General features: G+C 46.8%; 11 protein-coding genes across 14 annotated transcripts; 4 read left to right on the top strand and 7 right to left on the bottom strand.

Moving 5' to 3' along the window:
- The first annotated feature begins 81 nt into the window (after positions 1–81).
- On the top strand, positions 82–27682 carry mwh (multiple wing hairs). Of its 3 annotated transcripts, XM_017248493.3 has the most exons (8): positions 82–286; positions 6439–6832; positions 6906–7160; positions 24601–24883; positions 24948–25123; positions 25187–25300; positions 25362–25883; positions 25942–27682. In XM_017248493.3, exons 2-8 carry the CDS (start codon positions 6474–6476, stop codon positions 27461–27463), a joined length of 3231 nt encoding a protein of 1076 aa, XP_017103982.2. In that variant the 5' UTR covers positions 82–286; positions 6439–6473; the 3' UTR covers positions 27464–27682. The 3 variants fall into 3 exon arrangements, with proteins under 3 accessions (XP_017103982.2, XP_070136413.1, XP_070136414.1); XM_070280312.1 differs by lacking the exons at positions 82–286; positions 6439–6832; positions 6906–7160 and adding an exon at positions 9378–9541 and having other exon boundaries at positions 25942–27681; XM_070280313.1 differs by lacking the exons at positions 82–286; positions 6439–6832; positions 6906–7160 and adding an exon at positions 9416–9537 and having other exon boundaries at positions 25942–27681.
- On the bottom strand, positions 819–1996 carry LOC108130153 (ester hydrolase C11orf54 homolog). Its single transcript, XM_017248499.3, has 2 exons — positions 1861–1996; positions 819–1785 (listed from the first exon to the last, which is right to left on the bottom strand). Exons 1-2 carry the CDS (start codon positions 1943–1945, stop codon positions 902–904), a joined length of 969 nt encoding a protein of 322 aa, XP_017103988.2. The 5' UTR covers positions 1946–1996; the 3' UTR covers positions 819–901.
- Positions 2150–3265, bottom strand: LOC108130150 (ester hydrolase C11orf54 homolog). 2 transcript variants are annotated; one of them, XM_070280012.1, is made up of 2 exons: positions 3090–3265; positions 2150–3015 (listed from the first exon to the last, which is right to left on the bottom strand). In XM_070280012.1, the coding sequence occupies exons 1-2, from the start codon at positions 3259–3261 to the stop codon at positions 2150–2152; spliced, it is 1038 nt and encodes a 345-aa protein (XP_070136113.1). In that variant the 5' UTR covers positions 3262–3265. The 2 variants fall into 2 exon arrangements, with proteins under 2 accessions (XP_070136113.1, XP_070136114.1); XM_070280013.1 differs by having other exon boundaries at positions 2150–2983; positions 3056–3147.
- On the bottom strand, positions 3297–5047 carry LOC108130152 (ester hydrolase C11orf54 homolog). Its single transcript, XM_017248498.3, has 2 exons — positions 4777–5047; positions 3297–4285 (listed from the first exon to the last, which is right to left on the bottom strand). Exons 1-2 carry the CDS (start codon positions 4862–4864, stop codon positions 3402–3404), a joined length of 972 nt encoding a protein of 323 aa, XP_017103987.2. The 5' UTR covers positions 4865–5047; the 3' UTR covers positions 3297–3401.
- On the bottom strand, positions 7322–7770 carry LOC108130162 (lysozyme D-like). The gene has a single exon (XM_017248507.3). It carries the CDS (start codon positions 7760–7762, stop codon positions 7340–7342), a length of 423 nt encoding a protein of 140 aa, XP_017103996.2. The 5' UTR covers positions 7763–7770; the 3' UTR covers positions 7322–7339.
- On the top strand, positions 11268–11737 carry LOC108130160 (lysozyme E-like). The gene has a single exon (XM_017248505.3). It carries the CDS (start codon positions 11277–11279, stop codon positions 11697–11699), a length of 423 nt encoding a protein of 140 aa, XP_017103994.2. The 5' UTR covers positions 11268–11276; the 3' UTR covers positions 11700–11737.
- Positions 12578–13334, bottom strand: LOC108130157 (lysozyme B). Its single transcript, XM_017248503.3, has one exon. It carries the CDS (start codon positions 13312–13314, stop codon positions 12892–12894), a length of 423 nt encoding a protein of 140 aa, XP_017103992.1. The 5' UTR covers positions 13315–13334; the 3' UTR covers positions 12578–12891.
- On the top strand, positions 14939–15421 carry LOC108130158 (lysozyme B-like). The gene has a single exon (XM_017248504.3). The coding sequence runs from the start codon at positions 14958–14960 to the stop codon at positions 15378–15380; it is 423 nt and encodes a 140-aa protein (XP_017103993.1). The 5' UTR covers positions 14939–14957; the 3' UTR covers positions 15381–15421.
- LOC108130155 (lysozyme E-like) lies at positions 16584–17020 on the bottom strand. Its single transcript, XM_017248501.3, has one exon. It carries the CDS (start codon positions 17012–17014, stop codon positions 16592–16594), a length of 423 nt encoding a protein of 140 aa, XP_017103990.2. The 5' UTR covers positions 17015–17020; the 3' UTR covers positions 16584–16591.
- LysP (Lysozyme P) lies at positions 20938–21439 on the bottom strand. Its single transcript, XM_017248502.2, has one exon. It carries the CDS (start codon positions 21406–21408, stop codon positions 20983–20985), a length of 426 nt encoding a protein of 141 aa, XP_017103991.2. The 5' UTR covers positions 21409–21439; the 3' UTR covers positions 20938–20982.
- LysS (Lysozyme S) lies at positions 22924–23419 on the top strand. Its single transcript, XM_017248506.3, has one exon. The coding sequence runs from the start codon at positions 22950–22952 to the stop codon at positions 23370–23372; it is 423 nt and encodes a 140-aa protein (XP_017103995.2). The 5' UTR covers positions 22924–22949; the 3' UTR covers positions 23373–23419.

Below are 27682 nucleotides of genomic sequence, written 5' to 3'. Positions count from 1 at the left end.
AACAATAACAAAAAGAGATTTTCTTTTTCGTGGGACGAAGAAATCGCATTTGCATTTCACCTCCGCTGCCTGCCTGCCTGCCTGCCTGCCTGACTGGAAGATTAAATTGGATCAATCGATGGGTGCTTTGTGTTGTTCAGTTCTATTTCCAGTGCCACCTTTCTGAGCTCCACTAGAGAAGGTTATAGCCAGAATTTCGAATAATAAACATCCAAATGCAAATATTGGAGACCCGTTAAAAGACAATAGCCCTAGCCGCGATTTGGGATAGTCTTCATTGGAGTGGGTAAGTCTTTTGATCCATCATGATCGATGCGCCTATCATCTGCGATTTGTAACTGTCACAATATTCATAGAGCGGGATTTGAGTATTTCTTGATTTTATTTTCCATGGAGTGCTATACGAAACGTTTTAATGGCTGACTTCGTTGAGATTGCACTCGCAGTGGTGGGGCTCTGCATGAATCAAAGTTATTAAATAATTAATGGCCAGCGGTGCAAAAAGAAAAACACAGATTGCTGCATGTTCGGGGCATTATTTACGGCCTGCTTAGCTTTTCTGCCGTGCCGTGTCTCTCATTAAGAAACCATGAAACCGAAGATCGGGATTCCAGCACCAGAACTCCGCATGGCCACTTCGCCAGCAAAAGAATCCAGATCATTTAGCCATCGATTTGCATGGCGAAGAAAGCTGCGGCTCCAATTTTTGGCAATTACATAAAGTCTATAGCCCGAGGCTATGAAACGTAAACCTCAACCGTAAATGATGTGACGACAAGAGCTAATCATCGTGGCGAGTCCGGCAGAAACCGAAAACATTTTCTGAGAAGGCATTTATTTTAGGCTCGCTTATTAACAGGTCTTGATGGATTCGGCAGGTGCGAAGACATCACCTGACCACTTAGTCCCGTCCCAACTGATCCGTTAGCCGGGGTCTGTCCACTCGCACCACCCGCTCCGCCACGTTCAGGTACGCCTCGTACTCCACTATGTCCGGAGTGGTGTCGTAGTGATAGTGCCCGCCCCAGTTGGTGAAGGAGAAGGAGTGGAAGTGCTGCAGCCGCAAGTCCAGTCCCAGATCCTTCGTCACCAAGGTGCCCAGGGCATTTAGTTGGGACGGCATTTCGTAGAACTTGAGCCACTGCTGGATCTGCTCGGTGGTGTAGATGGGGGTCTTGCTAAAGTCCCGCATCACGTGCTGGTGGACCTTGCCTTTCTTTATGAGGAAGATACCACCCAAGCCAACGGGCTTGTCCTGGTAGTGCTGCTCCAGGCCCTTGCGAATGCACTCGATGAAGTTCTGCTCTCCGGTACGTTGCTTGGCTGTGATTTTGAGCACCTCACCAGGCTGTCCCTGGCTCAGGAAGAGGTTTAGGATAAGGGCACAGCGTGGCTCGGAGTCAGAGATCTTCTCCAGAACACATTCCTCCTTTTCTCCTCTGACGGTGGCTGTGTAGCTGCCATTCGTCAGCTTGTCCTCTTCGCTCACGGACAGGTTGAAGATGCCCTCGCAGTTGGAGCCTCGAATGGGCCAAGGACCTGCCCCGGCACCCACAGCAAAGATCTTTCCCGGCCCCTGAATCTTCCGGGTGATCTCCTTGAGGTTGTAGAGCTTGTCGCGTTGCACTAGAGGCCGCAAATAGGGAGGACCTCCTGCTTCCAAGAGTGTGGGCTTGCCGCCCAAGCCTCTTTCCACAAGACCGAACTGCGATCCTTTCAGGTCCGGACAGGCCACTACACTGACATCCACATGACCAAAATTGCTGACCAGAGCACCCTGTATAACTGATGAAAACAAAAAAGAGCGTTATCACTTACCCCTGCTACCAAAAACTTAAAAACAGCCCTCGTTTGGCTCACCACTTTGAAGCTCCTGAAGGGGCGGAACATGAAGAGGCTTCTCCTCGAACAGCAGCTGATCCGTTTGAAGGTGACTCTGGCTCATGTTATCTCCGGCACTTTTACGATATGGCTTCCAGGGTCTTGCCTGGCTGGAGGCACTAATGCGACTAGCTGGGAGGCCATCGTGTGCCAAATATTTCAACTATGCGGACGGCCTGTCATTCTGGTGATAAGTTTGCGGTGATACAGGGTCTCCACTGATATGAAAATGTAGTCTCTGGTTCTGGTAAGTTGCCAAGTATATGTGTCACACTTTCACGGGCCTATCGACTCTTAGCACTCTCTCCGCCACATTCAGATATGCCTCGTATTCCACACTATCTGGGGTAGTATCGTAATGGTAGTGACCACCCCAGTTGCTGAAGGAGAAGGAATGGAAGTGCTCCAGACGCAGGTCTAGGTCAAGATCCTTGGTCACCATAGTTCCCAGGCAATTCAACTGAGCCGGCATCTCGTAGAACTTGAGCCACTTGTTGACATCCTCCTCGGAGTTAAGCGGTGACTTGCTGAAGTCCCGCATCACATGCTGGTTGGCACAGCCCCTTTTGATAACGAAGATCCCGCCCAGGCCCACTACTTTATCGCCATAATGCTCCTCCAGACCAGTACGAATGCATTCCACAAAGTTCTTCTTGCAGATCCGCCGCTTGGCATGGATTCCTATAACTTTGCCTGGTAGTCCTTGACTGAGGAACAGATTCAGGAGCAGGGCACAACGTGGCTCGGTATCTGGTAGCTTTTCCAGAACACATTCCTCGTTTTCGCCTCTAACTGTTGCTGTATAACTCCCATTGGTCAGCTTGTCGTCCTTGTCCACTAACATATTGAAGATTCCTTCACAGTTGGAGTTGAAAAAGGGCCAGGGACCGGCTCCTGCTCCCACTGCAAATATCCTTCCGGGTCCTTGAACTTTCCGAATAATCTCAGGAATGTTGTAGAGCTTATCTCTTTGGACCATGGGTATTAAGTATTTGGGACTACCCACTTCTAGGAGGGTGGGGCATCCACACAATCCACTCTCCACCAAACAGAGTGGCTTGGCCTTTAAATCAGGACAAGGACAAACCTCCACTTCCACAGTCTTGAAATTAGCACACAAGGCACCCTGTATCACTGAAGATCAGAGAAGTCATTGTTTGAGAAACAAACCCACCAGTATTATCAGCACTTCAAGGGGGCTCGCTCACCTTTTTGAATTTCCTCGAGGGGCGGAACATGAAGGGGCTTCTCCTCGATTAGAAGCTGATCCGTTTGAAGGTGACTCTGGCAGGTTTTCCTAATCGATCCGATTGTATTAAGGCGTAAAGCCAACTGACTAAAGCAGAAGAGTCTACTGAAAGTTAAACAAACCCCTGACATTATAAAATTTCATAATCCCCCAACCAAAAAAGATATTGTTTTAGTTTTTAGTAGTTTATTTTTAAGTTTATGTACTATTATTTATAATAGGGCTGAGGCAATGGAAATGTCGGCTACAACTAGATGGGTGAGATAAGATCTCAGTCCCGTCCCACCTTGTGAGTGGAAACGGGCTTATCTACGCGCACCACCCGCTCGGCCACATTCAGATACGCCTCGTACTCCACGATGTCCGGGGTGGTGTCGTAGTGGTAGTGACCTCCCCAGTTGGTGAAGGAGAAGGAGTGGAAGTGCTGCAGGCGAAGGTCAAGGTCGTGCTCCTTAGTCACCAGAGTGCCGACGGCGTTCAGCTGGGCGGGCATCTCGTAGAACTTGAGCCACTCGTTCACCTCCTCGTCGGAGTTGATGGGCGTCTTGCTGAAGTCGCGCATCACGTGCTGGTGGGCAGCTCCCTTCTTGATCAGGAAGATGCCGCCCAGACCCACCACCTTGTCGCCGTAGTACTCCTCCAGCCCCTTGCGAATGCACTCGATGAAGTTCTGCTCTCCGGTACGCTGCTTGGCAGTGATCTTGATAACCTCACCGGGCTGTCCCTGGCTGAGGAAGAGGTTCAGCAGCAGGGCGCATCGGGGCTCTGAGTGAGGGATCTTCTCCAGCACGCACTCCTCCTTCTCTCCCCGGACAGTGGCGGTGTAGCTGCCGTTCGTCAGCTCGTTCTTCTCGCTCACGGACAGGTTGAAGATGCCCTCGCAGTTGGAGCCGCGAATGGGCCAAGGACCAGCTCCGGCACCCACGGCAAAGATCTTGCCGGGACCCTGGATCTGGCGGGTGATCTCGGTGATGTTGTACAGCTTGTCGCGCTGGACGAGGGGCAGCAAAAAGGGTGGGCCGCCGGCCTCCAGCAGGGTGGGCTTGCCGCCCAGTCCGCTCTCAACCAGGCCGAACTGCTTGGCCTTGAGGTCGGGGCAAGGACCTACACTGACGGACACATTGGCGAAGTTGGTGTTCAGAGCACCCTGTATGACTGGGAGAGAGAATAGAAGCTGTTTACACTGAAAGCTTTATCAAGTACCCCATCTAGACAAGGGGTCTAGACACTGGAAATAAAATTACTCTGATCTTCTTTCAAAATAAAATCAAAAGTTCTGCAAACATTCTCCAAAAATAACTGAAGACCTCTCCAACTCGCTTCGTAATTTAATATTTTTTGGGTCAAGTGCCCCCATTAAAATCATTAAGTTTTCTATATATTTCTCTGTGTAGCCAAAGCTAACTAATCAAAAGCTCCCAGTGAAATCATATGTTTGTGTTTGGGCTGCTCAATGAAAACAGAAACGACCAAAAACACTGCAAACAGAATCGTAAGAACCTCGGACCAAAACCGGCTATGGAAAGTTCGGCACAGTTCTGAAGGTCATTTGCTCATGAAGCACCGAAGCTGGCACGTTTTCTGTGGCTATATGTTATCTCGCCAAGTATCTCTCTCTCTGGGAAATGTGGAAAATTCACACTCACCATTCTGCAGCTCCGACAATGGGGGCACATACAGGGGCTTTTCCTCGAAGAGCAATTGCTCTGTTTTCAGTTGACTCTGCTGGCTCATGGTCTTGAGTTATGAGTGTGTCCTAGTTTACTCCTGATGGCTGCGTTGGCTGTCCCGATTCAGGTTCCTTTCTCTACGTAGGCTCTGTAGATTGTGGCCCAGAAAATACAAATAGTACTGGAGGAAGCTCTAACGATCTACCGCTCGCTCGATCGTTGCAAAAGCGACTGTCAACCGAAACCAGCTGGGGTCTGGCATTTTAAAGTTGAGTGCTCGGCTCCCGGTTTGCCCTAGAGTTAACATTGCTGCGGGTACAGGGTGTCGAGGTTTGGTGCGTGCATCGCATGATAAGATAAACTCTTGCGCCGTATTTAGTTTAATTAGTATTTAGTGTCGAGATTCTGGTTTCTGGTCTTCTTCAAAGGGGACAAGCCATCACCAGGTCTCACGCTCAGTGCGCATGTCAACGTAGTACAGTAAATAAACAATAAGTAAATTATAAACATTAAAATTTTTAAAAGGTATAATCATATTTTCCACTACCTCTAATAAAAATCACTCATTAAACCACCAGAAACCTTATGAATGAAGGGCTTTACGGTGGCACCTTCGTTTTATTACCCAGCCCAACCTACCTTACAAAACCTTTTTGTTTTCCTTAAAACTTTCCACTTCTTTTCCGTCACTTTCACTTCGAGAAGAGGTTCTTTAGGGCCCACAGCCCAGACCCTAAAAACTCGATTTTAATGGGTTACATTTCCATATTCTTTATTTTGGTGACAATGGCATGAAAGTTGTTCCCCCAAAAAAACTTGCTCCGTAATTTATTCCTAATCGAAAATCTGGACCTTAAACTAATTGGTGTCCGATAAAGATTCTATACCGTAAACTCAGGTAGTAAGCATCGCTGTAGAGCACCTTTCACTGTAGTATTTTTCCTTTTCAACTGATAAGTCCAGCCCTCCTCTAGAGAACTTTGGGGCTGTGTCCACTGATAGTGCCCGTGGGTTTGGGCGGCGATCGTGTTTTGTCATTTAGCGGTCACGTTTCCTACGTCAGTGGTCGGGAGCCGATAAGAATATACGAAATCCCACCACTAGAATATATATATTTAGTTCAATCGGTGGGTCAAGCCACAAGTGCCGGGCTTACAAATCGTCCAAGGGCGCTAATTTGATGGATTGCCTCCTAATTATGTGTAGAAATTCTAACCTGAATGAGGATCATGAACTGGATCCATTTAATGGATGTCTATCGGCAGATGTATGTGCCATTTGAATGACATGCCGAACGCCTCATGTCCATACATCCATCCATCTAGAACCTGGTATCATGTCCAAACTGGTCCGTGCAATCCATCATTTCGCCAATGGCCGGATAGTTTATCATAATTACAAGACGAGCCAAGAAGGAGCACTCACTCCATCTACGGGCATCTCGGTTCTGGCCGACCTCGTTACGACCAGCAAGAACTGGCTGCTGACCCAATTCTTTTGGCCACTTCGGCGACTTCACTTTTTTCGCTGCTCAGAACTGGTTGCTAGAATGGTGTCAGTGCTAATCCAGTGGATCGAACGATGCATTTAGAGACCTAACCGAACTAACATGTGTTGTGCTTGTTCCTGTCACATTAGGCTATGCCCGTCAGGCGACGATCCTCGACGTTGTAATGGGCAACCGGATAGGATCAACGGGCGCCGAGGAAGGGGCTGCCGGCGAGGGGGGCAACTTTGGCTTCAATACCCGACGACGCTATCAGCAGCACAAGCGGGAGTACTGCCTCCAGAACGAGTACCGCTCAAAGACCCTGCCCGCCCGCCCCACACCTCTCCAGCCACAGAAGCAGTCACACCCACAGACCAGGTTGGGATCCAGCAGTTGCCTGGGTGGTGGCCAGAATACCTCAAGCAACAACAACAGCTCCACACCACCGCACAATGGAGAGACGTCGAGGGTGCTCTTTCTGCTCTACTTGATCCACCGCACCTGGAACGTGGTCATGGACACTATGGACTCACGCACCAAGAGGTAAGACTTCAAACCCAGACCATAATTAATTTAGACTAGAATTAATAATAATAAAATAATTTTCCCCCTTTAGTCGGTCACCGCGTGGCTCTACCCCCCAAAAAGAAACGCCCGTGGAAATGGAACTCCAAGAACGTAATCTTGACGAGGAGTGCTCCATTGGCATCACTGACATGGACGCCTCCTCCTTCTGTTCCCAGTACTCCTGCTGCAGTTGTAGCTACTGCGATGAGGGAACAGCAGGCACAGCCACAAATGTCTACAGCTCCATTGAAGATGAGTACTCCCTGGACTCCATGTTCGATGCAGCAAAGTCAGTAATCGAAAGGTAAGTCGAAAAATATATACTGCTAGCAGGGCTATTATAGCTGTCAGCTTTGGTCAGCTACAAAAAGTATAGCATGCTTTTAGGCTTTGGTAGCCAATCATAGGAAGACCAGAAAAATATCAAAGTATAGTTTTATGTTCGTGATTTATTTGTCAAAAATTGGTCAGATGGGTGACTGCTTAGAAGCAGCTGTCGATGGAGGGCAGAGAACCGCTGCAGTAGTGCCAGGTGGACCAGGCGGTCCAGCCCTGCTGGCTGAGGATCTTCTGGGCGCAACGGACGGAGTGGGTGATGTCGTCGGTGAGGAGGGCGTTGCAGCTCAGGCCGCACTCGTTGTAGGAGAAGCGACCGCTGGGAGGAGCGCACCAGTAGTAGTTGTTGATCTGGAAGATACCGTAGTCGTTGGAGCCGTTGGAGTTCTCGGGTCCCACCACTCCGGTGCGGTAGGAGCTCTCGTGCTCGGCGATGCAGGTCCATCGGGCCAGCTGGTCGCGGGGGACACCCAGGGCGGACATCTCCTTGGCGAGGGAGCAACGGTCCATGGTGCGACCGAAAGCGGGGGCGGCCAGAGCCAGAGCAACCAAAACGATGAAGGCCTTCATGATTCCAAGTGATTGAAACTAATAACCCAATTGAGTAGCACCCCTGGGTTATATACCCAAAATCATGATCAGATAATGGATTTGACATGGCACGCGTTGAGATAAGAACTCCATTGCTGCGCACCAGTTGCCAAAAAATCGCCATTTTTTAATTAGGCCTGATAAAAAAAACTTCAGCTGAACCTGGCCAAAAATTAACCAAAGGGCTTATCTGCACCTTAACGTAAACAAAGCCATATCAGTTTGGCAGACGAAAAGGCTACCAGAGTAATTGGCGAACACATTAATGGAAGCCCCTATGGAGCTGATAAGGTTCTGGCAATCAAAACCTGTCACAGATCCATCAGGTATTATCAGTATTATAACAGGTATAGGTATAATAAAAATAATGTGCGGAAACTTTTCAATGGTTTCTAAAAAGCGATAAAGAATGCAGAATGCAACGTCATAAACTTATCTTTTTAAAGTTTAGCTGTTGGAGATACTTTTCCATCAAAATAATAGATGTACATCATAAAGTTTATTATGATCTACGTTTCTATTTTTACGATAGAGTACTTAATGGGAAATATAGAAAAAGAATCTCCAGAAAACCATATAGGCCAACCAAACATCTAACACCTTTTATTGCATTTTAATATTCCGATGGTTAAACTACAAAGCCAATTTAGTCTTTTCATAGCCTCCAACTTTTTGTGTAAACTCTCCAAGTCATTCATAATAGAAACATAAAATTGGATCACCTCTGTTTAGGCCCGAGGTATGTTTCCACATTCTTCTAACTAATCACAAGCCATGGCTTAGAAATGCCCTCCGGCGTTTGGCAGTCTTCATCTAATCATAGCCATGCAATTGCCACTGTGCCACTCATAAAGAGGGTCTTATAACCAGAGAGAGAGCGGGTCTAACATTCGAAGAGTATACTGTAGCGAGAGAGCCGGTTTTCGACTTGGCTTAGACCTGGGTTCAGGCCAAGTTAGCGGCTTCGGATCAGTCGGTGCGTGACTTTTGCTGAAAACGGACGTGTTGCTGTCGAAGTTTCGATTCGAGTTTGGATGCCAATTAAGTCGAACGATGGCTTTGCTAGATATTCTCGAGGTCTAGCCAAGTTCAATCGTCAAGAAACCAAAACCGTAAATAGTGGATCCTTTGTAGCCAGAATTGGGAATCCTCTCCAGCTCTGATGACACTCCAGCTGCCAGAGTTACGTGATGTGAATTTTCTTATTGTGTATTCTCGGGAGAAATAAACTCGTTTGATTGGATAGAAAAGTGCGGTATTGGCACTTCACATTCCCCATATTATCCCCTCCAACGGTTGCCCCCGACGGTTGTGTCTCTGGTTGCCACTTTGGGTAACAGCATCGCGAGTGGAGTGATTGCATTCTAACGGTAAAACGAGTACTGGCCCGGCTAGAACTGGCCCCAACTGGCCTATTGCAGCATCCACGGTCCACAACATAATAACAAGCCGAGTAGTGGTTCTCTTAGTGCTCCGTGCTAATCTTCTCAATTTATGACGACGCAAAGTGCACCACCAGCGGCTCCCCAGACACCCCCAACCTCCACGATTGGTCCGATCTCTTCGAGAAATATGAAAATAAGTGCGGTGTGTGTGTGTTAGCCAAAAGAATTCGCTCGCTAACGTTATTCTGGATTCTGGATTCTGGAGTGCCCCAATTCGGAATCGTGTCAATACTCTGGAATACTTTGGAAGCCCCAAACCCGAATCCCGAAACCAGGAGAGCAAAAAGCAAACAGCCATAGGCAAAATAGGTGGGTAAGTTATCTAGACTGGACTGGATGGGCTGGGAGAACTAGTTCGTATCCGAATGGGGGGACCCGAAACTAAGTCAGAGGGTCAAATGGAATCCAAGGCACTCATTAGTGCGATCGTAGGCACTCGAACGGAAGACCCACTTGGTCAATATAGCATCCAAGTTTTTAGATTCAACCTGATGCTCGGGCATATGCTAATGGGCTAAGACTTTCTATCTTAACGGCTAGCCCAAAATCTAGATACGAATGTAAATCCCTTACTTCTTATGTGAGTGGGCAGCTCGGTCTCTGACATTGAACTGTGACGCCTACAACTACTGGCTTAGACACTGAGAGAAAATGGTTTATAAAGTAGCACTCTGATGGAAATATATCTGTATTATATGGACATTTATAAAGCCTAATCGTTGCTTAAAAAAATGGTTAAATTGTTAAACTTATTCTCTCTTGAAACCCCTTTTTTAAATGTCCACAAATAAACTATCTAAAAATAAAACACCTAATTTTTCAAATCCAAAACTATGATTGTCTTTTTCCGTGTGTACCAGATAGTAACACTCATGCCAAGAAATTCCAAAGAAAAGAACTCTGAAAACGGGCCACAAAAAAATTCGTTAAGACTGCGTGTGCGTTATAAAAGTATGAAAACAAATTATATTTAACTGTAATTCATGGAAAATTGAAGTGAAAATTGAATCGGCCGAGGCACGAGACTCCAAATCTTCGACGAAGCCCCAATCTGGCCAACAAAAGCCACTTTGTCCAGCCACAAAGACAAAGAGTGGTAACAACAAAAGAAACCAACGGCGGGGAAAAGATTGGATTGTAAATAAATAAATAAATAAAAGGTGGAGATACATGTAAGAAGTAAGCACATGAGGCGAACTAAAGAAAAAAAATCTGTTCCGGTCTGATTTAACAATTGTTAGGAGAGCTTAGGCATTTTCCATGGTCTAGGGGCGCGGGCACTTGGAAGAGTGGGTGTTACACGCAAAGCAACGAACTTACTTTCGGTATTGGCCAAAAAGAAATTTCTCTCTTCACGCGATTTTGCGGTCGAAACTAGCCAGCCAGACATTCTCCTACTGGCCAGGCTTAGACTTCCTATTGAAAAGTGCATCAAAGCCACATTAGCTCTTTTGAGGCCATCAACAGATGTTGGACACCTTGACGGGCCCTGACAAATGAAGCAATTGGTGTATTGAGTAACCGCACTTGGGCAATAAGCCTCGGGAATTGGAATAGTATGGGTTTAGGGCTTGGAAGTGGAGTGAAGTGGGCCAACAGCTATCTTGGGCTTTGTCGGGGTCCACGACTCACTAATTGAAGCCAATGGGCCGACACAAAGCGAGAAGCACAAAGGCCATAATTGAGATCAGAGGCCAATTGGCCAAATAAACAATGGCTGCCGCCAATTTGCATCCATCCCTTCCTATTTGGAGCAGGTGGACTTGGGACGAGGCCAGCAGACCAGCGGACCAGCTGCCAGGGGAACCACCTCCGAGTTTCCGTAACTCTTCATTCATATTATCACAACATATACTCCAGTCGAATTATCAATGGTACTATCGATATGGTCTGACTGCCACGCGAATATTCGGGACGTCCAGATTAACTCCCAATTTGGCCATCAATAATGGCCTACTCAAAGATAACGCAGGGCCAGATAATTTTCCGGCTATAAAAGCTCCCTCCCGGGGAGCCATCCCCATCAGTTTTTGTGAATCAAAGAAATCATGAAGGCCTTCATCGTTCTGGTTGCCCTGGCTCTGGCCGCTCCCGCTTTCGGTCGCACCTTCGACCGCTGCTCCCTCGCCAAGGAGATGTCCGCCCTGGGCGTCCCCCGCGACCAGCTGGCCCGCTGGACCTGCATTGCCGAGCACGAGAGCGGCTACCGCACCCACGTGGTGGGCGCCACCAACTCCAACGGCTCCAACGACTACGGCATCTTCCAGATCAACAACTACTACTGGTGCGCTCCTCCCAGCGGTCGCTTCTCCTACAACGAGTGCGGCCTCAGCTGCAACGCCCTCCTCACCGACGACATCACCCACTCCGTCCGTTGCGCCCAGAAGGTCCTCAGCCAGCAGGGCTGGTCCGCCTGGTCCACCTGGCACTTCTGCAGCGGCTCCCTGCCCTCCATCGACAGCTGCTTCTAAATGGATTTTGAATAAAATAGTCTTTATGAAATGAGTAATTACAGTCTTTATAGAGAAGGATTGGTTAGGGATATCGGGGAAACTTACGCTTAATTATAGTACAAGAAATAGTACCCTAACCTATTAGCCTTTTGACGAAAAATTCTCTTAAAAGTGAAAACAAAACTAGGTCTGAAGATCTCCCACTAATTACTGCCTAAGATCATATAATTATATCATTACTCTTTATTTATGAAATTTTTGCACAAACCCTTTGTAAGCAATTCCAGTAATCTAACATATTATTTTAAATACTATATTTGGTCTCAAATCTACTAGAAGCACATCTTCAACAAACTTTCATCTCAGATGAACAAAATGAACTTTAATTAACCATAGAATAAAGCCAGTTACTGTGTTTCAAATGAAACAAACCGTATTGAAACGCCTAACTGCCTAAAATATATTGACCGGCTTTCTCCCAATTTTGATCCAAAGAAACCCCAAGGCGAAGCAATTCCGATTCCTACTAATAATCGCCTAACGTGAGCTCGATTCCAATACCGATGCGACCCTTAGGCTCGAATCAATTAGAGCTCGATGGACAAAATTGGGTATAATCGATATGACATTATTCGAGCCGTTTCAAAGTTCTCTACACACGAAGACGGAAGTTTAAATTATTTTGCTGTTTGAGTCTTTTTTTCTTTATTGTGCACATATTTAAATATTTAAATTTGGAGTCACTCAGGGGTCTTGCGCACAAGAGCTACCAGTTGGACTGGTTCGGACCCCCAGTCGAAGCTGAATGAAATTATAATGAATTTGTTTGAATTTTGCTTATTTTTGGCTTTGACCCGTTGTCAATTTTTTAGCTGTCATTCAGACAAGGCATTAAGTTTACTTTCTATTGGCAAAAAGCAACAAAAACTAGCCGAATATATTTTATTTTTATTATAAAAGAAAAGTTTCTAATTTCGCACAACTATTTATGACTTTATCAGAGAGATAAGTGGGATGGAGATTAATATGGATATTCTATCCAGTAGATGGGAAAGTTTCTTATCTCTCTTAAAGAAAGCAATACTCATAAATAGGAGTAGCTATAAATCCAAAAAATATTAAAAGTGAAACGCAGCTTAAAGTTGAAACTAGTTCATTGAAAAGGCTTTAATTTTTAGTGCAATCATTTTATTTTTGGTCAGGATCAGGCTTAGAAGCAGTCATCGATGGATGGCAACCAGCCGCTGCAGTAGTGCCAGGTGGACCAGGCGGACCAGCCCTGCTGGCTAAGGACCTTCTGGGCACAACGGACGGAGTGGGTGATGTCGTCGGTGAGGAGGGCGTTGCAGCTCAGGCCGCACTCGTTGTAGGAGAAGCGACCGCTGGGGGGAGCGCACCAGTAGTAGTTGTTGATCTGGAAGATGCCGTAGTCGTTGGAGCCGTTGTAGTTCTCGGGTCCGACCACTCCGGTGCGGTAGGAGCTCTCGTGCTCGGCAATGCAAGCCCAGCGGGCCAGCTGGTCACGGGGGACGCCCAGGTTGGACATCTCACGGGCCAGGGAGCAACGGTCCATGGTGCGACCGAGGGCGGGGGCGGCCAGGGCCAGGGCAACCAAAACGATGAAAGCCTTCATGTTGATTCGGATACTGAAGTAAACTGATGGTTAGGTCCTCGCCAGGGGAGCTTTTATACCCGCTCCTATCTGGAAAAGCCAAAGGAGACCACTCGATGGCGATAAGGAGATAAAAGGTTTAGGGGCTTCCCATTTGGCGATCGGGCCAAAAAGGGTTGAAATAGCTGACAATTCTGGCTTATCAGCCAGGTTTGTTTACAAATTCCAATGACGTTTGTGTTTTTCAATATCTCCCTCAATGGTAATGAGATAGAAGAGGTTTAGACGGGGAAGTACTGCTGTGGCGGCCTCTTGTCTTATCTCTCGGAGCTCTTACACCATTATCCTAACTGTAATGCCTTGACTAGAAGTTCGACTAACAATTAGTGTTGACCCGTTTGGAAATGACTTTTAATTGGCCTCCCAAGGCACGACCTCATGCATATGCAATGAGGTCTGGTCGGCTGGCCGAAGAATTCTTCTGGCCAGAACTGTTAGGTGACACAGTTTGCGGGAAGAAAAGACATTAGTCGATAAATCAGCAAAAAGTAAAAGTGATAAGCATTCTTCTCCGACAAAAGAACAGGCGACTCATCGACGCTGAGCTCTCCACTCATTCACAAATTAACTTTAATTTATGAATCCATCTATAATTCATGGGGGGACCTAAGGGGGTCATGTCTCTGGCGTCCGGAGGCTCTGGCAGGCCAAAACCACTTTGTCCAACCGCTCTTTCCAGCACCACTCGATTGCCTTTACAGTAGCCTTTTGTCATTTGTCTTTTCTGTTAACAACCAGCCGAGCACACACACGCGAAAGGTTAACAACTTTCTTGGCATCGCAGAAATCTTGGCATCGGTTGGCATCTGGGCAAGACTTCGCTCATCTCTATGTCTCCCGGCGAGTGGCTAACCCCAGGAGTACCGCTAAGCTCCGAGGCAGGTGCCCCTCCTCCCCGGATGCGAATGGGGTTAATGTAACAGCCCGCACTCCGTCGTCGGGTTTGCATACTTGCGGTTGGGTCGTTAGTCACAGACGGAGTCGAACCTATCTCAAAGATACAAGAAAGCATTGTGCAGCAAGTTGACGGTTGATGATGTGTGGCAGCCTTGGGGTCTTTGAAGATCCAGTGGTTTTACGGCCAAACGCATGCCCGTTACAAAAGGTAAACAAGCCGCAGGCCCAGTGGAGTTCTGGCCGCGCTCAAAATCCAGATATGGCTCACTCGAGTGCAGCTACGAGTCCGCACCATCTGCCCACTAACAGCCACGTAATTGCCCAGCCAAGAGCCAGTGGAGATGCTAACAAGGTTAATGGCTTGAAACAAATAACAAAAACCCCAACGTTTAAGCTCTAAAATGAATGCTGACCCAAAGCCAGTGTTAAGATGAAGCTAATCTTGGGCTGCTTTTACTGCTCTCCTCTATCTGGTCAATCGCCTTTGAAGGACCGTCTCTCCAAGCCACTTAAAACCATACAGATAATGGCCAAAGATTGATTAACTTCAGTCAGCCGGCTCGTCATATGTCTCGTGTGCAGTTTTGATAAGAAACGTGTAACTTTGGCCACTTGCGATAACAACTTTGTGGAGATCACGATAATCGAGCCCTATAAAAGCTCAGACTGCCCCCCATTTCCACATCAGTTTTCTGTGAATTGAAATCATGAAGGCCTTCATCGTTCTGATTGCCCTGGCTTTGGCCGCCCCCGCCCTCGGTCGCACCATGGACCGTTGCTCTCTGGCCCGTGAGATGTCCAACCTGGGCGTCCCCCGTGACCAGCTGGCTCGCTGGGCTTGCATTGCCGAGCACGAGAGCTCCTACCGCACCGGAGTGGTCGGACCCGAGAACTACAACGGCTCCAACGACTACGGCATCTTCCAGATCAACAACTACTACTGGTGCGCTCCCCCCAGCGGTCGCTTCTCCTACAACGAGTGCGGCCTGAGCTGCAACGCCCTCCTCACCGACGACATCACCCACTCCGTCCGTTGCGCCCAGAAAGTCCTCAGCCAGCAGGGCTGGTCCGCCTGGTCCACCTGGCACTACTGCAGCGGCTGGTTGCCGTCCATCGATGACTGCTTCTAAGCCTGATTCCGACCCTGAAAATAAAATGATTGCATGAAAAATTTCTCTGAAAGGATCTTTAAATTTTTGGAAAGAAGGGAATGTGATCTAGTCTGCTTTGTAAGGAGGAGTCTTTTTAGAAGTTTTACTTAAGAGGATTTATAGCTTATCCTAGTTAGTGATTTATTTTTTAAAACTTTCTCCTTGAGGAATAGAATCTGCATATTAGACTTAAGTTTAAGCTTCAGATTTGAGACTTTCGCTCAGGAAAGATTAAGTTTGTAGATTAAAATTATGTTAGTTTCTCCTTGAGGAATAGAATCTGCATATTAGACTTAAGTTAAAGTCTAATATAAATCACTCACTTTCCAAAACTCTAAATCATCTTAGATATTTATAAAGGAATTTTAAACTTGAACAAAATAGCTTTACAAAGAGTTACTCTAAACTTAGTCAAAAGCATTCCACTTCGTAAAATTCCATCTATAGAAAAAGATGCTATCCGTTACACCATAAAAATGAAATTATGTTTCTAAAGATAGTTTCGCATTTAAATCTAAGCCTCAAGACTGAAGACTGGGCTGAATCACTTTCTAATTCGCTAAAAAGAATCTAATTTTTCGCTCTTCTTCAAAAGAAGTCAATATATGCGCAAAAAATAAAGAATTGTTAAAACAAACAAAGATAAAAACATCGAATGACTATAAAATTAGTTAGTCTGTTTTGTTTTTGCAACTTTTTCCAGTAGAAAGTAAACTTGGGGCTCCAGGTAACAGCGGGTCAAAGCCAAAAAGTAACTCCGCCTCGGCATAATCATTATAATTCCATTGGACTTGGACTTGTCTGCGGCGCAGGCTGTGTCCCCAAACCAGTCGGACTGGTGGCTTTTCAGCGCAGAACGCCACAATGTCTTTAAGTTTAAATTTAAATTGAAAAAGGCTCAAAGCCCCTCATGCGACTTCCGTATCAAATACTCGAGGAGACAACTGCAAAATCCCAAAAGAAGTAATGTCATAACGATTATAGAAATTGCCAAGAGCCTGGGGCGTCCACGAAACAAATTTTGCACGAATGATGAGGGATCATTGTCGATTGGAATCTCATTGCCTTGAGGTGTCAATTGCGATTCGGTTGCTCGACTCTTGGCGGAGAGAAAGTGCAAGTCCCCCCCCCTGATCAACACGGCAATTATTCTTTGCAAGAGTCTTTATTTCAAGTCGGTGCGGCGGAGCTTAGAAGCAGCTGTCGATGGAGGGCAGGGAGCCGCTGCAGAAGTGCCAGGTGGACCAGGCAGACCAGCCCTGCTGGCTGAGGACCTTCTGGGCGCAACGGACGGAGTGAGTGATGTCGTCGGTGAGGAGGGCGTTGCAGCTCAGGCCGCACTCGTTGTAGGAGAAGCGACCGCTGGGGGGAGCACACCAGTAGTAGTTGTTGATCTGGAAGATGCCGTAGTCGTTGGAGCCGTTGGAGTTGGTGGCTCCCACCACGTGAGTGCGGTAGCCACTCTCGTGCTCGGCAATGCAGGTCCAGCGGGCCAGCTGGTCGCGGGGGACGCCCAAAGCGGACATCTCCTTGGCCAGGGAGCAGCGGTCGAAGGTGCGACCGAAGGCGGGAGCGGCAAGAGCCAGGGCAATCAGAACGATGAAGGTCTTCATGTTGGTAATTTTCAGAAACTGTTGTTGGTTGGAGGAAAAGCCTGTGCTTTTATAGCCAAAAATCATAGTCTTATCATATCTATTAGACGGCCCTACGCATAATCGATTTGGTAGCATACCTCTGCGAAAAATCCCCTTCAAACTTGTGTTGATTATAGAAGTTAAGAGTTCTTGAAGTACTCCTTATTTATCTTATCAATATCTCGAACATAAACCTCTTTTTTTAAATCTTTGGTTTGCTTGGATTTTTGGCTCATCATTCAGAGTGGATCTTGTTCCTGGTTGTGATGTTATAGAGGTTTAAGCTAAAGATAGTTTAGGCTTCTGAAACTGGGGGTTATTCCAATCTATCATGGACTTTATTAAATACAATTATTTTACCATCTGTACTATAAAGTTTTTATGCACATTCTGTACCCAAACTTTTTGTGGGGTGACTTCGGTTCTCCCCCTCGGAATCCAATAATCAAATAGGAGATGTTTATCTTCAGGCGTGTGCGTGATAATTTCCTTATGGGCCAGACTTTTTTTCATGACCAATAAAAAGTATTCACAAAACTACTGCCTTCTCGTCTCTGCCTGTATGAGTAACTTTTCAGGTCTCCCCTTTGAGCAACTAACAATTACAATTCCCTTGTTCTTTACGAGCTCCAAAGAATCTGTGGTAATTGTCTTTCTCCACACACTTTCTAAATGGAAAAATAATGAAAAATTGAAGAAAGACTGGCAACTGGCAAGTGGCAAGTGGCAGGGAAGAGTCAAGCACAGTTTCCCTTCCACTCGGCCCAGGCCAATGACTCTGAGATGGACTGGTCAATAAATTCTTAATGCGGGTAACGCAGTGGGCAATAAATTACCCAACTAGCTGGTGATAAACGAACGATCTTGGAACGGGAACTCAGAGCTCTGAGCCTTGGTCTAAAGCTCAGTCTGAGTCTGAAGGAAGTGGAAGCACATAGACCAAGTACAAGATAGATCGTCGGAGGAACAGGCTAAAACAAAGCAGGAAATCAAAGACCGGAAAATTATACCATTCCCAGGAAAAGAGGGGTCCGTCGAGTGGCCAGAGGAGAGCGGTTAGTAGTGCCTGTGGCCCGAGTGTTTCCTATAATCTGAACACATTAGCACAAGTACGGGCGAGGGAATGAAAATGCATAAGTAATTGCCCCCGAGGTTGAGGTTCGGCGCCCTCTGGAGCGACATTGCGTGGGTCAGGCCACGACTAAGACAACTGGAAGTCACTCTAGCGTTAAGTTATGATGGTCCAGAGATAACAATACCGCTCCAAGTTGGGGTTTACACTTGGTTTGTGGCCCATCTAATTGGTCTGAGGTCTGGGGAGGAGTACTTGACTTGGTTAGAAGGAACTGGGAAACAGGTTACTGGAGAATTAAGTTTGGCGGAAAAGGCATTATAATTACAGAGTACCTATGTGTGAATCCAGATACTATTCTCTAACTGAATCCGAAATTAGGGAATATTTGAAAGTTCTGCAGAAGTCTATTAAAGCGAAACTAGTTACAAAACTACAAAAACTGGAATATTCAAAACTTAAATTGATTTTCATTCAGATAAGAGGAAGTAATTAAATTATCAGGGGTGCCTCTTTACTGGACATATCTGTAGACGATTCTCCACTTGGAATATAGACACGGAACCGATGCCTCTGAATTCTGTACAAGTTGCCTTGTCCGATAGCCGGTATCTTCGTTAAAGTGAACCCCCCCTTTTATCAGCTCACGTTCCTTGAGACTCTTCAAAAAAAAAATTAAATAAGACATTAAAATAAAAACAAAATGAACAAAGTCTAGATCTCGGGGCAGTCGCAGTTGGCTTCCTCAGTTAGCGGATTCAACAGTGCGTGGCGAAGAGACCTGGTCTGGAAAGTTCTGACAGGTTATATAACTTAACTAAAAGGATCCAATTACTAAAGAAAGAAAGCCAAGATGGATCTGGTGAGTATTCGCAGTTGCGTATGCTCATTTCGCGGTGATCTTGCACAATTGGGATTCTGGAAATGATCGCATTACGGAGTGACTTTTTCCGCCCGGTTAACTAAACATGATCTTCAGCTGCCATTGTCCATGGCAGACGAACTGCGACGTAGTGACACTAGTGCTACTTTCGGCATCAATTACCTGCCACAAATTTAAATTCAGCTCACAAATTACAAACATTTCTCTTCAAAAGGTTTTTCTTGTATTTTCGAGACAACTGTGTCAAAAGGCAAGCTTGAGAGACCCGGAGTGACTTGGAACACGCCCCGCTAAGATATAGTTTCAACAACATAAACCCTAATTATATTATTTGACAGCTGGGGGTCTGCTGATATATAACCTCGCGCGGGCTGCTGCCCTGCAATCTCTGGCCGCCAAATCCCAGTGAAAACTCTAATGAGCGTTGGAAAATCTTTCCCCAAAAGGCCCCGAAGAAAACCATTTTAATTTGGAGTCAAGCGCAACGCCATAGACCATGACAGTCCCGACAGTCAGTCAGTCGACAATCAAAAAACAACAAAAAAAGAGTGTATCTTTGTATAAAGAAAAGATGACAAAAGTCGGGGATAGGTGATATCTCAAGGGAGCTGACAGCTTTGGGAAAATGTAGGAATCTCTGAGCCAAGATCTCTGACAGCTCTGAAAAGTGGCCACATTTCTCTGGGGCTTTGTCGGTTGCTAAATTCTCCTAATAGTTTTATCTCCATGGAGTGAGTCGGGGAGTCGTGGGGTGCGAGTAAAAATATGTATTCCAAAGACAAATGGCGAAAAGGTAAAGCCCCAGCCAAACAGGCAATACAAATGCAAATGGGCTAAAGAAATGGAACTGTCATGAGAACTTTTCCATGTCGGCCTGTCGACGGTGACTTAATCTCTGGCATCATCGTCAGCAAATGCCACACAAATGCAAATCCCACATCCGAATCCCAGCTTGTTGTGGTGGATTTTCAAATGCAGATAAAAAAAGAGTAGGGGTTTTCTTGTAAAAACAACTATATAATAACAGTTCAACAAAGGCCACTAAAAACCAAATAAATCTTAACATAAACCTCTTCGAAGACCTCTTGAAAGTTTTTTTATTACCACCCTTTTTTTTACAGTGTAGAGCTTGTGTAACACCAACTAGAAATAATTTGGCAAGGTGTCGTCTTAACACGAAAAGAAACTTTTTCCCATTTTCATCTTCCATCTAGCCACTTTTATGAGCTGTCCGAAATGGCTTTTTTTTTTTGGGAAAGAACTATCTGTTTGATTGTAATTTAAATGAGGATTTGGTTGCGAGAAAGTTGACCAAATTCATAGTAATTTTTCAAATGGAATTAGATGCGATTTAGTACATCCATCACTAGCCATGATCGATGGATCATTCAACCCGCACGGACACCCTTGAGAATAATACCACAACAACGGCTGAACAAATTGAAACGACTCGTTGTTGTCTTCGCCATTTGGCGAACTCTAAATGGCAAAGTTGATCGCCGGCGATTAGCCCCAAATGGCAATCCCATAGACCTACATCATGTCCCCGTGGACTGCCATAGATGTAATTGAATCGAAATTGTTTTCGATCATCAGACTCGCGACAAAGTCCGTTGCCACTTGCCACAAAGTAGCAACATTTACAAACAGAGAGATTTGTGTATAAAAGCCATGATAACGGCGGGTTTTCATACGTAATTTGTTTTATGCTTGGAAATTAAATTAACTTGTTTCAGCCGTCCATGTGGCTGGACAAGATTGAAGCTCCACTTAGTCGCTAATAGATTTCATTTGCTTTGGCCAGGCCAACTGTCATAATGACTCTGTTATGTGTGGGGGCCATTATATAAAATTTCACTTTTAGCGGCCTAAAAGGCTCTCGTCTTACTGCCACAACAGTTGTCCGACATTAAGAGAAAAGCTTATGACTGGTTGCACAATCCTCTCATTTATGTATTATTTATTCAGTTAATACTTTGTTCGGTTCGGACTCTAAAAGCAGCTACTGATCGAGGGCAGGGATCCGCTGCAGTACTTCCAAGTGGACCAGGCCGTCCAGCCCTGCTGCCGCTGAATCTTCTGGGCACACTTCACCGAGTTGCTAATGTTGTCCGTCAGCAAGTCATTGCAACTCAGCTTGCACTCGTTGTAGGAGAATCTTCCATCAGCCGGCTGGCACCAGTACTTGTTGTTAATCTGGAAGATGCCGTAGTCGTTGGATCCATTGGAGTTGGCTGGACCCACCACGCTGGTGCGGAAGGAGCTCTCGTGCTGGGCAATGCACGTCCACTTGTCTAATTGATCTCGGGGCACCCCCAGAGCGGACATTTCCCGGGCCAGAGTACACCTATCCAAGGTGCGGGCCTGAATGGAGGACACTACCACCGATAAGACACAAATCACCATAACAGCCTTCATGATTGCAAAAATATCATCTGATGGTGGGCACTACTTTTTCAGAATATTTATAGGTTTCAGAAGACAGTCCAGTGTCAAGGCACAACTGAGTCAATAAATAAGCAATGTTTACTCATAATTAGAGCTACAAATAATGAATTCTACTACAATATTGCTATATTTTTGCATCGATTTGTTTTCAATTAAAAGATGTAATTGTATCCATTGTTTCTCCACAAAAAGCGGAAATTAAAACATGGCTTATTACAATGATAAACAAAATCATCAGACATTACATTATTTATACAATTCTTTTGCTCTTTTTAAGATTAATTCTTAATCATTTATTTGATGTCTGCTAATCTGCCAACAAAGATCTTCAATCCATAAGTTACATTACTGAAGTACCCCCAAAAAAATAAGGAATCTTGTCTTGACCAAATATAGAAAACAGCCGGCACTCAAAACACCCATTGATATAATCCAATACGATTAGGTTGGTGCGTAAGATATGAAGCTGGTTATAGCAGATGGAGTGAGTCTCCTCCATTCCAAACAGCAGACATTCGAAATATTTTTTATTTTTTTTTAACAAAGACAATGCCTACAACTATACCTACTACTGTACGTATTTTTCTGTTCACGCAACTCGGGTGGGGTTGCATGTTGATCCAAATTATTCATAGTTATTCATTGTGCGGCATTCGAGGCATTCGAGTCTGAAAATTGCAATACAAGCCGTGCTCTTTCTTTCATCGGCCCAGACAAATTCCCATCTTTTGCACGGGCCCAAGTTTAATGTCCGACTTTGAAGTGAAGCCGGGGCTTTAATGGCGAAACAGCTCCACTTGACTGCAGCTATTAGCCCCCAGTTGTGGTCTCTGGTTTTATGGCCGACAGTGTGATTAATCATCTGGATTACCACTTGGGCGGTTCCCCTGCTCCATCTAGGTGGGGTAGAGTGCCCAAAATGCCTACTCTATAGGTTGGTTTTGGGCTACTCCAGCCGAACAATGATCCCCTTCTAAGCCAATTCAAAGCAACGTCATTGTTGATATAACAGCAATTATGCTAATCAGCTGGAGGGCGCGTCGAGGTCTCTACACCTTTCTCCTCGATTCAATGAACTTCAGCTCCGGAGCCAAAACAATCCAAACAATGACGAAATCTTCATTTAGCACTCGATTGTCAAGGTAGTTGATAAGCCGATTTGGCCTGGCTTATCTCGTCCAAAAGCTCGGCCAGCTCTGGCTTTTATTTTTTGGCCTAAAACTATGCTTTCCCAAAGTTAAGTAGTGTTCTTTTTTATTTTTTGAGATGGTACCTTTAGATGTACCCGTTGAGCTGATAAAGTTGTTTTGGTTCCATTTTTTATGTTATTTTTCTTTTGAATGAAATATTTAAATCCGCCGGCTGGTGCCTTTTAATTGGATTTCTATCTCTAAGCACTTTGAATTCAAGGGTTGATAGCCGCAGAATGTGGAGTGTCCGATTCCTCCATAAATAGCCTGGTCAGAACCACAGCTGGCCAAACAGTTCTTTAAACAGTTTAAGGAATCAACATGAAGGCATTCATCGTTCTCTTCGCTCTGGCCTGTGCCGCTCCAGCTCTCGCCGGACGCACCCTGGACCGCTGCTCCCTCGCCAGGGAGATGTCCAACCTGGGCGTTCCCCGTGACCAGCTGGACAAGTGGACCTGCATTGCCCAGCACGAGAGCGACTACCGCACCTGGGTGGTCGGCCCGGCCAACTCCGACGGCTCCAACGACTACGGTATCTTCCAGATCAACGATCTGTACTGGTGCCAGCCCGAGGGACGTTTCTCCTACAACGAGTGCGGCCTGAGCTGCAATGACCTTCTCTCCGACGACATCACCAACTCCGTCCGTTGCGCCCAGAAGGTCCTCAGCCAGCAGGGATGGGGAGCCTGGTCCGTCTGGCACTACTGCAGCGGATGGTTGCCGTCTATTGATGAGTGCTTCTAAAGGACTCCGACCTGGAATTAATAAAAAAAAAAAACAAGATGCTTATAGAAAATCCGAGTTAATAATTTCACTTAGTGTTATCATTTCTTTTAAAGACACTCATTTCATCTGTTGGAGTGCAGTCTTCGACAGCCACTCGCTGGCTTATCAATTCCAGTTTTGGTTTTTGGAGCAGACATTGCTCCATGCTCCATGTTTCCAATTTCTGTCTCACAAATTGATTTATGCAGATACCCCGCCTCCTGATCTTTCAACACCAGCTCGGTGGCTCGGTGGCGATGGTGTTGAGTTTCTCCTGACTGACATTGATCGAAGTGTTTTGGCTGCTGTGGGAACCAGTGCTCAGCCCCATTCATATCGCTCATATACCATATATACTATTACCAGAGGCTATGCAACTTCGATGGGGGTACACCACCTGATCAAAAACAACAAAAAAATCAAATAAAAACAAAAAGAATAAAATGCCTGAGCATCTGCGGTACGTGACTGATTGGACGATTGATACGAGGTGGGCCATGGACTTCATTGACTCAGCCAACTTCATTTTTTTTTTTTTTTGTGTGGCACGTCATAAGTGTCATTTGCATATATGTTTGTATGTATGTTGTTTATACCAAATGAACCGTTAGCCCCCTCATTGTATCTTAACGGTACTGACGGGTCTTTGGTCTCAAGACTATACTACTCTTTGAAGAAATGGAAATGAAATGGAGATTGAACTGGAACCGATGTTGGAGATGATCGGTCGGACGGCTTGAGTGAAAGTGCCTTTATTTCTACTAGTAGCACATTAAAATGCAAATTTTCCATTTTCATTTCCATTTCTGTTTACGCACTCGACTGGTCAAAATTAAATAACAAATCAGAGATCGTTCGGAGACTGTCAAAATCGCATTCGCGCTGCCACAGCCCACATGCCACCGTGACACCTTGTCTCAATCGGAGTGTCGTTGACAGCGGATATCCAAGAAATATCCAAATAATAAAAAATAAACGCACCTGTCCAGACACCACTCCGCCGCCAGATAAGCCTGGAAATTCATTTGAAAAATGTTCAATAAACTCAACGTCTTGTTTTTCCGGTGCGTTACCAAACTGCACCGACTACCATGTCCAGGCCATTTATTTATTTATAACCGAATGCAAATTCGAGTTCTCCCATGTCAAGCACGTACATTAATTGACTCCACCCGATTGGGTTTTCCTCCATTTCCAATTAACGCAGCGACAGCTCCACTCTGCAACGTCCCCACCACCGTCCAGCTCCACGACCACATCCACATCCACATCCACAGCCACATCCAAGCCACCTCCAGATGGCGCCCAGTGTGTGCGAGAAGGCGAGTAAGCCGGCATCGGCCACGGCTACCCAGACGATCAAAACAGGTGGAGCGTCCAGTACCTCCGGATCGAACAAGTGCGGTGCCAGTAGCGTCAATGGATCTCTGGCCTCCTACAAGATAGGTGGATCTGAACAGAGCTGGCCTCAGGCTGCTTCCTACAGTAAGGTTAGTAAGAGTCCTAAAACCCTCCCTCCTAATAAAAACTAAAACTAATTGAATAATTTATTAGGAAAACCAACGACCACCTGTCTACAATCCGGAGGATTATGTCTACTCTCTGAAGAAGTTCACCAAGGGCAGCAGCTCCTCCAAAAAACAATCCATCTACGATGTCGGCATTAGTATAACTGCCAAAGAAGAGGCCGCCAGGTCGGCCACTTTGCCAGCCAAGCACTCGGAGTACAAGTGAGGATTAAGAGGATCATTATATGCATCCCATATCCTATAATGTGTATACTTTCCTTGCAGATCTCCCATTCCTGCCCCGCCAGAGAATGATCGAGAAATGTCCCTGCGACAGTTTGGCTCCATAACAGACTTACTAACCAAGCTGAGAGCCGATCTTCGAACGGCTTTTCCCAGGTAGGATATTAAGTCCCAACACCCCAACATCTTTTACAAGCCTTTCTTATCTCTCCTTTAGCTTTGTCCAGGAGTTTGTGGCCACACCTTCGGATGGTATAAGCCACTTGCTGGAGGTCCTGCGAGCCATACAAATGGCCCAGGCCAGCAATGCTCCTGGACCCATGTCGGGAACCAGCAACTCCTTGGCCATGACCAGGAATCCCCAGAGCTACCAGCGTCGAGCCCTGCTGGATGAGCTTTCCTGCCTGCAGTGCCTGAGTATCTGCTGCTCCCGATCTCTGGATGCCATTGCCCGCTTGGGGAACACACCCGTGGGTCTCATGCCACTGGCTTCCTCGGCCACGGGCCAGGGCATTAGGGGTCGAATTCTAGCCCTTCAGCTGCTGGCCTCCGCCTGCGATCGCCAGCCCTTTGCCAACAGTGGCGGTGGCGATCAGGTGGCCAACTCTGGGCACACGGCCGTCTCAGAGGCCATGTCCACGTTGCGACTGAGATGCAGTGAACCAGTGCGGTTCCGGCTACTCGTTGGCATCCTCAACAGCGGTGGCGGATCCGGAGAGCTACAGTGTGCGGGTGTCAAGTGGGTATCACACTTTCTTCAATCTCTGAAAAGTTATTAAAGATTTGCCTCCAAACAGATTTCTCAATACCTTCATTGAGAGTGCAGCCAGCATCCAGCAACGTTTGTACATCCAGGCGGAGCTCTTCCAGGCGGGTCTGGACCCTAGCACCTTGGCGCGCACCATCTCCTCCTCCTCGCCCTGGCTAGATGCCCTGAAGGCGGAGGTGAAGCGGTTCAATGAACTGCACATCGACGTGGACAAGATGATGGCCCAGGCCAGAGATGCGGATCGAGTGCGCAGCCAAATGGTGATCTTGGAGAGAAGAGTCCAGATCCTGCACGAGGAAAAGGCCGTCCTCACCTCCATGGAGCGGAGGCTACAGGAGCGGTGTGCCGAGTTGCAGCGTGAGATCTTCCGCCTGCAGGGAGCCCAGCAGGACTCCAAATTCAAGGAGTCCTCTCACCAGCCAGTTGCCTTGCCCCGTCAAGTCACGCCGGCCACGAAGAAAGGAAAACATAGCTCAGAGCACGAAGATGAGGGCATCAGCAGTTCGGAAACTGGTGCCTCCCTAAGTCCAGTGCCAATACTCGTCCTGCCCTCCAAGGCCAAGAAACAGTCCAGAAAGGTGGCACCGGCTGATGATGATGACGATGCGGCCACCATCGAGGACGTGATCGAGGAGTTGGACAACATTGTGAGCGAAGCGGAGAAACAGATCAGCAGCCAGGCGGGCAGTACCTCCAGGATCAGGATACGCCAGCATAGACCTGCCGTCGAGGAGGACATAGTCCCGGTGAACATAGTTCCCCAACCGCCGAGGAAGGCCCGATCCCTGGCCCACTTGATGCCGCGAACTGACTGCTCGGAGCAGGATGGCTCGGAGTACGGTATGGTCCTTCATCAGCCCGGAGATCCCGATGCCGCCGAGCGCCTGGCCGCCATGCAGACCTTCTTCGACGAGGTTGACTACGATGCCCCCGAAACAGACCAGCCATCCGCCTACCAGATGGAGTCTCCCACGCCGGACATGCCGGAGGCGACTGCCGCCGCGACGGCCTACAATGCCAGCACCAACCGGGAGCTCCTGGACGTGATCATGAATGCCAGACATGACGAACATGATCCTACCATGCAAGCCCTTCGGAAGAGTATCCAGGAACCGGTCCAGGCTGCGCCTCAGGTCTCCGTTTCCCACCACCATCATCCCGTCAAGGTCAAGGCACCAGCTCCGCCGCCGCCCACGCCGCCTGCCCAGCAATTCAATGGCGTGTTCTTCATGACGGGCATGAATACCCCGCAGAAGTATCCCAAGCCGGATATCACGGCTGCCCTGCAGGCACGGCGTGTGACCAAGAATGTGGAGCGTCTGGAGGCGGCCTTCGCCTCGTCCCACGAAGCCCTCAATGACTCCCCGCGGGAGAAGTCGCGAAGCAATCAGCAAATCTACTTCACCAGCAACCCGGCCATGCGAACCATGCACCACGACACCCCAGGATATCCCAGTGGCAATATGGGAAAAGGACCCACGGCACGTACTCGCTCGTACACCCAAGGATCCATGTCCAAGGTGACGGACCTGCCATCGGGCCTCTACTGAAATCCAGAATCTCTTCAACTCCAAATCCTGTGCAATAGCAAATCCAATCTTAGGTTACCGTTTAGCCCATCAGATCAGCGTATTTATAGAAGAAATCATTCCAGTTAATCGAGTTATTTTTTTTATTTTTAGTACGGATATATATTTTATGTAATATCTCAATTTAGATTAGTTACGGTGGCAGCTTCAACCGGGTATCTTAGCCGATAAGACTTAGAT

This window comes from Drosophila bipectinata, chromosome 3L, assembly GCF_030179905.1.
Source record: "Drosophila bipectinata strain 14024-0381.07 chromosome 3L, DbipHiC1v2, whole genome shotgun sequence".
Classification (NCBI taxonomy): domain Eukaryota; kingdom Metazoa; phylum Arthropoda; class Insecta; order Diptera; family Drosophilidae; genus Drosophila; species Drosophila bipectinata.
This window is presented reverse-complemented; position numbering and strand designations above follow the sequence as displayed.